The 13,512-nt window shown below is 41.6% G+C and overlaps 1 protein-coding gene across 3 annotated transcripts in view; it reads left to right on the top strand.

Annotated features, from left to right (window-relative positions):
• The first annotated feature begins 3,951 nt into the window (after nt 1-3,951).
• Nucleotides 3,952-13,512, top strand: part of LOC132895426 (arylsulfatase B-like) — a 30,402-nt gene continuing 20,841 nt past the window's right edge. For all 3 annotated transcript variants that reach the window (XM_060936027.1, XM_060936025.1, XM_060936026.1), the window contains exons 1-7: nt 3,952-4,413; nt 5,175-5,361; nt 5,694-5,884; nt 6,027-6,234; nt 8,619-8,862; nt 12,655-12,725; nt 12,913-13,080. In XM_060936027.1, the coding sequence (XP_060792010.1) occupies nt 4,165-4,413; nt 5,175-5,361; nt 5,694-5,884; nt 6,027-6,234; nt 8,619-8,862; nt 12,655-12,725; nt 12,913-13,080 (1,318 nt within the window). In that variant the 5' untranslated portion in view covers nt 3,952-4,164. The remainder of the gene's footprint in view (nt 4,414-5,174; nt 5,362-5,693; nt 5,885-6,026; nt 6,235-8,618; nt 8,863-12,654; nt 12,726-12,912; nt 13,081-13,512) is intronic.

Below are 13,512 nucleotides of genomic sequence, written 5' to 3'. Positions count from 1 at the left end.
GTAATTACTAACACTGGCCACTAGGCGGTGTGTATGACTGGTAATTACTAACACTGGCCACTAGGCGGTGTGTATGACTGGTAATTACTAACACTGACCACTAGGCGGTGTGTATGACTGTAATTACTAACACTGACCACTAGGCGGTGTGTATGACTGTAATTACTAACACTGACCACTAGGCGGTGTGTATGACTGGTAATTACTAACACTGGCCACTAGGCGGTGTGTATGACTGATAATTACTAACACTGGCCACTAGGCGGTGTGTATGACTGGTAATTACTAACACTGGCCACTAGGCGGTGTATATGACTGGTAATTACTAACACTGACCACTAGGCGGTGTGTATGACTGGTAATTACTAACACTGACCACTAGGCGGTGTGTATGACTGTAATTACTAACACTGGCCACTAGGCGGTGTGTATGACTGGTAATTACTAACACTGACCACTAGGCGGTGTATATGACTGGTAATTACTAACACTGACCACTAGGCGGTATGTATGACTGGTAATTGCTAACACTGGCCACTAGGCGGTGTGTATGACAGGTGGTACACGTACAAACCACAAAAAAATCGACTCGATGGGTTTACCATTTTTTCTTCGGTGTGTGCTCCGCTCGGAGCTCCGCTAATAACACAAGAGTTAAAGTGTATGGATGGGTGTGTGCAGACACTAATTAATCATACATTGCACGCACTGGTGCATCGATAATGCTATGTTTTCCATGGAAAAAAAAAATATATATTTTATATATATATATATATATATATATATATATATATATTCCATCCAAGATGGCGCCGCAGACGGCTGCCACGGGACTTTGCTCTCGCGTACTTTCTATGTTTTTGTGTAATTGTTGTGTTAATTCTTCTCCGTGCTTCACGGAATGCTGCGCTGAGGGTTTTTTTAATGCCTACACATTCCGGTCCTGATAGGAGCGAAATGTGTGGGTGTTTTTTCCTCTCATTTCTCTTTCTTTCTGTCTGTACTATGAAAGCTAAGTCGAACCGGAGTCAAATTCCTCGTGTGTGTAACATACCTGGCAATATATATATAATTTTAAAGCACTTTTACTTCTCCGTCACATGCACTTTTCTTTTTTCAAATTAAAAGAGCTATCACTCTTTTATTAATTAGTCTATATGTAGACTGGATATTAGATTAGATAGAACTTTATTGATCTCTTTGGGAGGGTTCCCTCAGGGAAACTGAAGTTCCAGCAGCATCATTACAGGATAAACATAGAATAGAAAATAGAGAAAACTTCTAGATAAATTAAATATTTACATATACAAATATAAAAAAGAATAAGATGGGGGGAAACAGGACTAACAGACTTAAAAACTCCTTTGTCCCTCTTGAGTAGTGTGGCGCTGTGGGAGACTGCTGCCTCTCCAGTAGCTCTGTAGTTTTTAGCTCTTTAAACCTCTTTTTTTCCCCCACCTTTTTACTTTTCTGCTCTTCTTACGAAAACATAGTGTGTTTTTCTTCATGTCACATGGATATTTTAATTTTGGATGTTTATGTTGCTACTAATAACACAACACAATGTTATATAATTTCCCTCCCTGGAAAATCGTGAGAATTTGTGAAATAGTGGAAGCGTGAGAGTGTAATTCAATGCAATAATAATAATAATAATAATAATAATAATAATAATCGTGAGTCACATGGCAAAGTCGTGAGAGTTGTCAAGTACTAGTGCATCTCAAAAAATTAGAATATTGTGAAAAAGGTCAATATTTTCCATCAGTTATTTAAGAAAGTGAAAATGTTACATATTATAGACTCATTACACATAAACTAAAATGTTTCAAACATTTTTCTATTTTAATTTTAATCACTATGGCATACAGTACAAAAACATAAAAAAAACCCATCTCAAAATATTAGAATATTTCATTTCGAGTTTGAGTAAAACAGTATGAACACAGTGTATCTCTTGGTCTAGTCCAGTACACACAACCACAATCATGGGGAAGACTGCTGACTTGACTGTTGTCCAGAAGATGATCACTGATGCCCTCCACAAGGAGGGTAAGCCACAAAAGGTCATTGCTGAAAAGGGTGGCTGGAAAAGGTGCACAAGCAACAGGGATGGCTGCAGTCTTGAAAGGATTGTCAAGAAAAGTTGATTCAAGAACTTGGGAGAGCTTCACAAGGAGTGGACTGAGGCTGGTGTCAGTGTATCAAGAGTCTTGATTCAAGACCCATCACGAACAGACATCTTCAAGAAAGGGGATACAACTTTCACATTCCTAATATCAAGCTACTCCTGAGCCAGAGACAATGTCAGAAGTGTCTTATCTGGGCTAAGGAGAGAAAGAAATGGACTGTTGCTCAGTGGTCCAAAGTCCTCTTTTCAGATGAAAGTACATTTTGCATTTAATTTGGAAATCACGGTTCTAGAGTCTGGAGGAAGAGTGGAGAGGCACAGAATCCAAGGTGTTTGAAGCCCAGTGTGAAGTTTCCACAGTCTGTGATGATTTGGAGTACCATGTCATCTGCTGGTGTTGGTCCACTGTATTTTATCAAGTCCAAAGTCAACACAGCCATCTACCAGGAGATTTTAGAGCACTTCATGCTTCCATCTGCTGACGAGCTTTTTGGAGATGCTGATTTCCTTTTCCAGCAGGACTTAGCACCTACCCACAGTGCCAAAACTACTACCAAATGGTTTGCTGACCATGATATTACTGTGTTTGATTGGCCAGCCAACTTGCCTGACCTGAACCCCATAGAGAATCTATGGGGTATTGTCAAGAGGAAGATGAGAAACACCCGACCCAAAAATACAGATACGCTGAAGGCCACTATCAAAGCAACCTGGGCTTCAATAACACCTCAGCAGTGCCACAGACTGATCACCTCCATGCCACACCGCATTGATACAGTAATTCATGGTAAAGGAGCCCCAACCAAGTATTGAGTGTATAAATGAATATACTTTTCAGAAGTTGGACATTTCTGTATTGTAAATCCATTTTTGATTGATCTTAGGGAATATTCTAATAATTTGAGATACTGGATTTCTGATTTTCATGAGCTATAAGCCATAATCATCAAAATTAAAACAAAAAAGGCTTTAGATATTTCACTTTACATGTAATGAATATAGACTATATGAAAGTTTACCTTTTTGAATTAAATTATGAAAAAGGAACTTCATCTCATCTCATCATCTCTAGCCGCTTTATCCTTCTACAGGGTCGCAGGCAAGCTGGAGCCTATCCCAGCTGACTATGGGCGAAAGGCGGGGTACACCCTGGACAAGTCGCCAGGTCATCACAGGGCTGACACATAGACACAGACAACCATTCACACTCACATTCACACCTACGGTCAATTTAGAGTCACCAGTTAACCTAACCTGCATGTCTTTGGACTGTGGGGGAAACCCACGCGGACACGGGGAGAACATGCAAACTCCACACAGAAAGGCCCTCGCTTTCAGTAAAAGTAGGATCAAGCGTTTAAATCAGGCGTTTAAACAGGTTTGTCTGCTTATGCGATCAGGTTACATACTAGTGCATCTAAAAAAATTAGAATACCATGAAAAACCCAGGACCTTCTTGCTGTGAGGCGACAGCGCTAACCACTACACCACCGTGCCGCCCCCGAAAAAGGAACTTTTTCATGGTATTCTAATTTTTTTAGATGCACTAGTATGTAACCTGATCGCATAAGCAGACAAACCTGTTTAAACGCCTGATTTAAACGCTTGATCCTACTTTTACTGAAAGTGAGGGGAAAAAACGTTGAAAGAGTAAAAGAAATTAGGATTTGTTTCAAAGTAATTACCAAATAACATATAATTTCATTGCTGTGTTACTACTTACATACAAATATTTCACAACTACTCAAATCAAAAAAGTACTTCCGTAATTCTGACCTTGTGACCAAATCACGTGACGAGCAGTCAGCTGATTGGTCAATCGTGTTGCAGTGAAGTTTTGTTCGGAAGTTGTGTAGACTCGGCGTTGCAAATGCGGAACATTACAAATACATCTTAAAACCATGTGTGTTAATTAAATATTATTAGGTGTTTTGTAATAACTGTAGGACAGTCTCAGTGTTGTGCGTTCAGACCGAAGCGGAAGTTTGTGTGCAGAGAGTTGAAGTTGTCACAGTGAGTCCTGTGAAGCAGTGATGAAGGTGTTGATTATTCCGCTGTGTGTGTGGTGTGTGTGTGGACTGTATGTGCGCTGTCAATCTCCTCCTCATGTGGTGTTTATACTGGCTGATGATATGGGCTTTCATGATGTGGGTTATCACGGATCTGAGATTAAAACTCCCGTCCTGGACCGGCTCAGCGCCGCAGGGGTCCGGCTGGAGAACTACTACGTCCAACCGCTGTGTACTCCATCCAGGAACCAGCTCCTGACAGGGAGATACCAGGTACAGCTCTTTAACTGTGGCATGGATGCTGATACCAGAAGGGCTGGTTTGAGGATTTTAGAAACAGCTGGGGAAGCCATGGCCTCGTGGTTAAAGAAGCAGCTTTGGGGCCAAAAGGTCACTGGTTCGATTCCCAGGAATAGCTGAAGTGCCTTTGAGCAAGGCACCAAACCCCCATGCTGCTCTGGGTATGTTGTATGTTGCTCTGAATAAGAGCTGTAATGCTGATCTTCTGGGTTTTTGCACCCTGAATGAGCAGTGACCGTTCTGTGGGTGGAATTGCTTTATTGAGGTCAGCAGGAAGTAGCCAGGTTTGCCTGAGCTTCCTTGAAGGATATAATATAATCTCTCGTCGTGAGCAGAAAAGCATCACGGCATGCACAAAACATCAAACTTTGAGGTGGATGAAGACCATGTCAGGTTCCAAGCTTGTCAGCCAAGCAGAAAAATCCGTGGCTATCATTGGCACAGACTCATCCAAACTGGACAGTTCAAGACTGGGAAAAGAAGAGCTGGGTTTTTTCTGTCCAGTTTGGGCGAAACTGTGCCCACAATAGCGTCAGATTCCTGTTCTTGGCTGACAGGATTGGAACCTGATGTCCTTTTCTGCTGTTGAAGCCCATCCACCTCAAGGTTTAGATGTTTTGTGTTCTGAGATGCTTTTCTGCTTACATGGTTGTAAAGAGTGCTTATCTAGTTTACTATAGACATCCTGTCAGCTCAGACCTGCTCTTTCTCATATATATAAAATTTGTGTGTAGATCCATACAGGGATGCAGCATGAGATTATCTGGCCGTGTCAGCCATACTGTGTTCCTCTGGAGGAGAAGCTGCTACCGGAGCTAATGATGGAGGCAGGTTACTCCACCCACATGGTGGGCAAGTGGCACCTGGGCATGTATAGAAGAGAGTGCCTGCCAACTCGCCGAGGCTTTCACTCCTTCTTTGGTGAGTGGGCACTGCCTAGGCTTTTCACCTCACTCACGCAGACCATGTTCACATCATCATGTGATTAAATTCCAACTGGTGTCACACTGAGACTCTGAACCAGGTTAAACACAAATGGCTTTATGCTTTCGTCCATCTATGCCTTTAGACTAACTGTTTCTGCGTCTGATCCTGTCCACTTCCTGCATTTCAGAGTTTCCTGTGTGATATCACCGTGGTGTAACCTAGTTTCTCATCGGTTCATATTGATTTTTAAAACACAAACCTGTTTCATTCATGAATTTTATTGTGTATTCTAATTGTTTTATTGCATGTTTTTTGTTGTTTTGCAGGATATTTGACAGGAGGAGAGGATTATTACACTCATGAGCGCTGTTACTTCATCACACCACTAAATGTTACAAGCTGCGCTCTGGACCTTCGGGATGGCGAGGACACGGCGCCGATGTACCACGGAGTGTATTCTACCGAACTCTTCACCCACAGAGCAATCAATATCATACGCAACCACAACACAGACTTGGTAATCACACACATGAATTTGTTTATCAGTCTTTGATCCTATATGTGGCGCTGCAGGGTGTAGTGAGTCGTGTATAGAGCGTAGTATATAGTGTTTATTGTGTTTGTAGTGAATAGTGTGTTTTTTGTTTTGTTTTTTTCAGCCTCTGTTCCTGTACGTAGCTCTACAAGCAGTTCATGCTCCGTTACAGGTGCCGGAGCACTACACCGACCCCTACAGTTTCATTAAGGACCCTTCGCGCAGGCATTATGCAGGAATGGTGTCAGCGATGGACGAAGCCGTAGGGAACATCAGTAGGGCACTGCAGGATGCAGGGATTTGGAACAACACCATCCTCATCTTCTCCACAGGTACACAAGCAGTAATGCACTATTATACATGTACACTGTGCACAATTATTAGGCAAGTTGTATTCCTGAGGATTCATTTTATTGTTGAACAAATACAGTGCTCTCAGTCAATCTAAATTGTTAATAAACCTAAAACCTGAATGTTTAACAAAGGAAAAGGGAGTGTAGGTTTTCTCAGGGGAATTTATGTGTGCACAATTACATTATTGTAATTGTATTAGGTAACATTTTAGTGTGCAGAATTATTATGCAACTAAATGAAAAGCTACAGTTTTTCCATCTCACTTGTTTATTTAAAATTTTAGAGTAAGTGTAACACAAAAACAACTCAGAATTAACAAATAAACCCTTTTGGCATTTCAGAAATATTCAGTGACCAATATAGCCACTCTTCTTTTCAGTAACTGCCATGAGTCGTCCATCCATGCAGTCTGTTCTTTTTTTTTTAATTTGTTGACAATCAACTTTTTGTGCAGCAGCAACCACAGCCTTCCAAATGCTGTTCAGAGTGGTGTATTGTCTTCCCTCACTGTAAATTTCACATTTAAGAAGGGCCCACAAGTTCTCAATAAGGTTTAATTCAGGTGAGGAGCGGGGCCACATCATTACTCGGTCATCTTTAAGGCCTCTGCTGGTTTGCCAAGCAGTGAAGTACTTGGATGCATGTGATGGTGCATCATCCTGCATAAAAATCATGACCTTCTTGAATGATGCAGACCTCTTCCTGTACCACTGCTTGAAGAATGTATCTTCTAGAAACTGGCAGTAGGTTTTGGAGTTGATTTAGCCCGAAATGGTCCAACTAGCTCATCCTTAATAATAGCAGCCCATACTGGTACCCCTCCTCCACCTTGCTGGCATCTGAGTCGAAGTGGTGCTGTGTGTCCATTAGTTATCCAGCCACAAGCCCATCCATCTGATCCATCAAGAGTCACTCTCATTCCATCCATCCATCCAACCTTTGAAAAATCTGTCTTCAGATATTTCTTGGCCCAGTCTTGAGTCTTGTTTAGTAGTGGTCGTGTTTCAGCCTTCCTTACCTTGGCCATGTCTCTGAGCACCGAACACCTTGTCCTTCTGGACAATCCAGGTAGGTTGCAGTTCTGGAATATGGTGGCACTGGAGGATAACGGGTTCCTGTTGACTATTTGCAACAAAACGTTTGATTGTTCTGTGGTCACGTTTCAATAGCTTAGCTATTTCAAGAGTGCTGCATCCCTCAAGCATTTTACAATTTTTGTCTTTTCACTGTCTGGTAAATCTCTTTTTTTTTTTTTTTTTTTGGCCCATTTAGCCTGAGATAAAGATGTTGCCTAATAATTATGCACACCTTAAAGTGCATATTCTGGACCAATTAAGTGTTTTTTTTTTATATGAAAGTATGTCCCTTTACACACACTCATCCAGAAGGGTAATTTTGCACAAGGCTATCTGTCTACAGCAGAAAAAAATAAAATAACAAAGCATGTCTGGAAAAATCCCAAGGGAGTCTGTAGCCAGGTTCGTGACGTTACCTGCGGAAGCGCCAGCAGGCTGCGCGAGCTTTGCACGGTTTCAGTGCACAGCCTGTGTAGACCAAGCGCTCCCATTTCTCTCTCATTGTCCGGTCTTTTGGGAAACGATGAGTACTAATCCCATCAAGATTGGTGTTGCTACAGCCTCCTATGATACATCTGTTAACCATTTTAATAATTACACGATAATGTTGAAGAAATTTGCAGAAAACTACCAGGTCGTTTTCTCATAAACAAACCAGCGCTGACGTAGGATTCAGAGGGAGGCGTCCAGCACATGATGTCACGAAAATCAGTGTTTGCCGGGAAATCCACATGCCAAGTTTTTTCAGAGGCGGACCAATTCGCCTCAAATGGCTTGATTTCACCTGAATTTTTCTGGTATTGGCCAAGGTAAAAAAATTGCACAAAATGCAAAATGTAACAGATATTTGACCAAAATTTAATATAAAATAGGAGAATTACATTGAGTTTGCTCCTGAATTTACCAGTGATATGCACTTTAATTTCAGGTGTTAATTACTTTAGGCCACACCCTCCTTCATTACACAAATAAATACCACCTGAGAATGCGTAAATCCAATTAGCATTCAAGTGTACATAGCTTAGGGTTGGAAAATATGCATAGAAATAATGGTAGGGTCAGAGTATTCACTTGCCTAATAACTGTGCACACAGTGTACATCCAATATACAGCACACTACTAACACACACAACATAATGCACATAATTAGTAAACAGAGTATACAGCATACAAGTAATGCACATAAGTAATAAACACAATTAATATACACAGCATACTGACCATGTTTAGTGTAGTGTAATAGTAGTAGTAATAATAATAATAATAACAGCAATAATAATTTCTAGATAACGGGGGTCAGACACTGTTCGGGGGGAGTAACTGGCCCCTGCGTGGCAGGAAGTGGTCTCTCTGGGAGGGTGGAATCAAGGGTGTGGCTTTTGTCACTGGACCACTGGTGAAGCAGTCTGGTAATGTGAACCGAGAGCTTATACACATCTCTGACTGGTTGCCCACGCTGGTGGGTGTTGCTGGAGGATCAACCAATGGGACGAAGCCATTAGATGGGTTTAACATGTGGGACACTATAAGGTAACTATTATCTTTATATATTTTTTACAACCCCGATTCCAAATATGTTGGGACAAAGTACAAATTATAAATAAAAACGGAATGCAATAATTTACAAATCTCAAAAACTGATATTGTATTCACAATAGAACATAGACAACATATCAAATGTCGAAAGTGAGACATTTTGAAATTTCATGCCAAATATTGGCTCATTTGAAATTTCATGACAGCAACACATCTCAAAGTTGGGACAGGGGCAATAAGAGGCTGGAAAAGTTAAAGGTACAAAAAAGGAACAGCTGGAGGACCAAATTGCAACTGATTAGGTCAATTGGCAATAGGTCATTAACATGACTGGGTTTAAAAAGAGCATCTTGGAGTGGCAGCGGCTCTCAGAAGTAAAGGTGGGAAGAGGATCACCAATCCCCTTAATTCTGCGCCGACAAATAGTGGAGCAATATCAGAAAGGAGTTCGACAGTGTAAAATTGCAAAGAGTTTGAACATATCATCATCTACAGTGCATAATATCATCAAAAGATTCAGAGAATCTGGAAGAATCTCTGTGCGTAAGGGTCAAGGCCGGAAAACCATACTGGGTACCCGTGATCTTCGGGCCCTTAGACGGCACTGCATCACATACAGGCATGCTTCTGTATTGGAAATCACAAAATGGGCTCAGGAATATTTCCAGAGAACATTATCTGTGAACACAATTCACCGTGCCATCTGCCATTGCCAGCTAAAACTCTATAGTTCAAAGAAGAAGCTGTCTCTAAACATGATCCAGAAGCACAGACGTCTTCTCTGGGCCAAGGCTCATTTAAACTGGACTGTGGCAAAGTGGAAAACTGTTCTGTGGTCAGACGAATCAAATTTTGAAGTTCTTTATGGAAATCAGGGACGCCGTGTCATTCGGACTAAAGAGGAGAAGGATGACCCAAGTTGTTATCAGCGCTCAGTTCAGAAGCCTGCATCTCTGATGGTATGGGGTTGCATTAGTGCGTGTGGCATGGGCAGCTTACACATCTGGAAAGACACCATCAATGCTGAAAGGTATATCCAGGTTCTAGAGCAGGGGTCGGCAACCCTAGGCACGCGTGCCACAACTGGCACGCCGAGGAATTTCCAGTGGCACACTGACGATGATACACAAACCTAATTATTCAACACATTAAAAATGTTCAAACATCATCTTGAACTGTCATTGGCTGTTGCATGGCGAGCCTGCTCTTTTAGCATGACTACACAACAATATAGCGCCCCCCTCCCAGTGTTGCCAGATACTGCTGACGTTTTCCAGCCCAAAATATGTTCAAAACCCGCCAAAAATGCACTTAAAACCGCCCAATCTGGCAACACTTTCCCCTCCCCATATTTCTCACGAGACGGGCCCACTTGATGCAGCAGTTGCGCTAAGATGGCAAAGAAGCCGACAGTTCGGGCTTTCCTCTCCTCATGGACCAAAGATTATGGGTTCGTTTCTCAGAGGGACCGTGCTGTGTGCACGTTGTGTTTTGAAAGTGTTGTGTGTCGAACATCCAGTGTTAAATGTCATTTCGAGGCAAAGCACAAAAAGGCTTTCAAATATCAGGCAGATAGGGACACCTCACTCTCACGCGCAGTGTGCGGATATGGGAAGCAAGCCCACACTTTAAAAGTCTTTATCTCAGCTAAAATCAATGCCACTGAAGCTAGCTATATAATTTCTCACTGCATAGCTAAACATGGAAAGCCATTCACAGACGGTGAATACATTAAAAGTGCCCTTCAACCAAAAACATTTAATACTGGCTCTTTTTGAAATACCATAGTTCACTCCGAGTTGCATATGCATGCTGCATGTGAAAATGTAATTCTACTCCCATTCCCTGTATTAGCTTATGAAAGAAAATAGTCGGAAAAACGAGCGAATCTGAAAAAGCCCTACGTACTTGCGTCACTTCAAAAATTAGTATTCATGGCCTCGCCCACCTTGGCTTGCGACCGCCCACAGGAAGAAAGTTCGGATTTAAGCGCGAGGAGAGATAGCAGAGCCCATCTCGTCAGTAGCTAAAGAAGAGGACCTAACAACAAATTGAAAACATGGCTGAACAAGTTCGTGCCTGTGTTATTTGTGGCAGTAACACATCAACGTTGCATGTTTGGGGAGACTGGGACCTCCCCTGTGCGAGTTATGAGCGTTCAAAGTCGGGCTGGAGTCGCCGACAGAAACAAAACCTAAGCGGAGCACCACGGCTCGCCTTGGGGCGAATTACGTCCCGAGGCGCGGGGCTAGCCCGCCCTGGCAGCGCTGGTTCGTTGGGGAGAGGGCAGAGGTCGCTGGCTGCCAATTTGGGGAGGCTGGGACCTCCCCTTCCCGAGTTACGAGCGTCCAAAGTCGGGCTGGAGCCACCGACAGAAACGAAACCTAAGTGGAGCAACGTTGCAAGATAGAAGAGCTGAAGAAGAAATGGTTGGAATTTTTCTTTGGAACACCACCAGCGAAGTATAATGCAGTGTTAGTACTGTGTTCTGATCATTTCAACCACAGTGACTTTTCAAACTTCGGTGCCTTCAGTAGTGGTTTTGCTTCGAGGTTGCATTTAATCCCTGGATCTGTACCGTCAAGACGATCGACCACCAGCTCACAAGTTGTAAGTAAAACATGAACTTTTTGTTTGAAGGTTTTTGTTACAAAATAGCATGTTCATATTCTCCACGTTAGCATGCATGACATGGTCACAAGCTAGGCAGGGATGAAAGTTTTCCGCTTTTTCTGAGTAAAAAACAACCTTTTTATATTATGCCAAATCCATTGAGAATTTTTTTTTCTTAATTTCAGGGGGTTCTGGCATAAAGTGGGTTAAAGTATGTGAGGTTAATGGCATAAAACAAGTGCAATGGTGTTTTACATTTGCTCAATGCATTAAATATCCATATCCGTCTAAAATGTGTGGTGTCTACACATAGTTAACATCACCTATTTGAATGGCACACTAACTAACAAGAAAATTTCTAATTGGCACTACATGGCAAAAAGGTTGCCGACCCCTGTTCTAGAGCAACATATGCCCCCATCCAGACGACATCTCTTTCAGGGAAGACCTTGCATTTTCCAACATGACAATGCCAAACCACATACTGCATCAATTACAGCGTCATGGCTGCGTAGAAGAAGGGTCCGGGTACTGAACTGGCCAGCCTGCAGTCCAGATCTTTCACCCATAGAAAACATTTGGCGCATCATAAAACGGAAGATAAGACAAAAAAGACCTAAGACAGTTGAGCAACTAGAATCCTATATTAGACAAGAATGGGTTAACATTCCTATCCCTAAACTTGAGCAACTTGTCTCCTCAGTCCCCAGACGTTTACAGACTGTTGTAAAGAGAAAAGGGGATGTCTCACAGTGGTAAACATGGCCTTGTCCCAACTTTTTTGAGATGTGGTGTTGTCATGAAATTTAAAAATCACCTAATTTTTCTCTTTAAATGATACATTTTCTCAGTTTAAACATTTGATATGCCATCTATGTTCTATTCTGAATAAAATATGGAATTTTGAAACTTCCACATCATTGCATTCCATTTTTATTTACAATTTGTACTTTGTCCCAACTTTTTTGGAATCGGGGTTGTATTTATTATATTTTTAAAATGATTATTATTATTAGTATTAGATTATTGTGCAGGATATAAAGTTATAGCAAATAATAATCTTTGCACAGACTAGAGCATGTAATATGATAAACACACGTGTGTGTGTGTGTGTGTGTGTGTGTGTGTGTGTGTGTGTGTGTGTGTGTGTTTTTGTTTGTGTGTGTGTGTCAGCAAAGGAAAAGCCTCTCCGAGACAGGAATTGCTACACAACATTGATCCGCTTTACGTCGACATTGCTCCATGTAAGAGAAAAAATACACATCAAAACCTAACGAAGTGTGAGTGTTGAAGTGAGACAGGTTAGCAAAAATACAGTTCAGCAGTGAGACAGGTAATCAGTGAGACAGGTAAGCGGTGATATAAGTTCTTATTAGCTTATTTGCTCATTTATTATGCCTGGGATTTTTCTCTGTCATGTTCTGTATGGAGGTCCAGGAAAAGCTGCAGGAGCTCAACAGGAAATGCTCGACTCGTTAAAGAGAGACTCGTTAAGGAGGAATTCATTAAAGACAGGGTCTGTTTCTGTGCCACGCTTTAATGTCTCCATGCACGCTGCTATTCGCTACAAGAATTGGAAGCTCCTGACTGGATATCCTGGTGAGTATGGTGTTACAATCTTTAATGAACAGAAAGTGTGTTAATGTGGTAGTGCATTAATATGTTGGTGTGTGTTAATGTCAGAGGTGGACAAAGTACCCAAGTTCATTACTGAAGTCAAAGTACAGATCCCACTGGTTAAATGTTACTCCGATACAACTGAAAGTTGTACAGTCAAAATTTTATTTATGTTAAAGTACCGAAGTACTTACTTTTAAAAATACTTAAGTATTGAAAGTACATTTTCTGTCAACGTATTATTGCCACAACGCTTACAAAACCTAACGCCGTTACCAAAGACAGAAATGTGAATTCACAAAATGAACGCATGCTGTGCCATCATGGTGGTTTAACGTTAAGCTAGCTAGTCAGTGAAACTCCACCTGACATGCTAGCAAACTCTTTTCAAACTCGAAATCATATTGGGTAGCT

The sequence above is a fragment of the Neoarius graeffei genome, chromosome 12, assembly GCF_027579695.1.
Source record: "Neoarius graeffei isolate fNeoGra1 chromosome 12, fNeoGra1.pri, whole genome shotgun sequence".
Classification (NCBI taxonomy): domain Eukaryota; kingdom Metazoa; phylum Chordata; class Actinopteri; order Siluriformes; family Ariidae; genus Neoarius; species Neoarius graeffei.
Note: the sequence above shows the minus strand (reverse complement) of the source record. Positions and strands in the feature narration are given on the sequence as shown.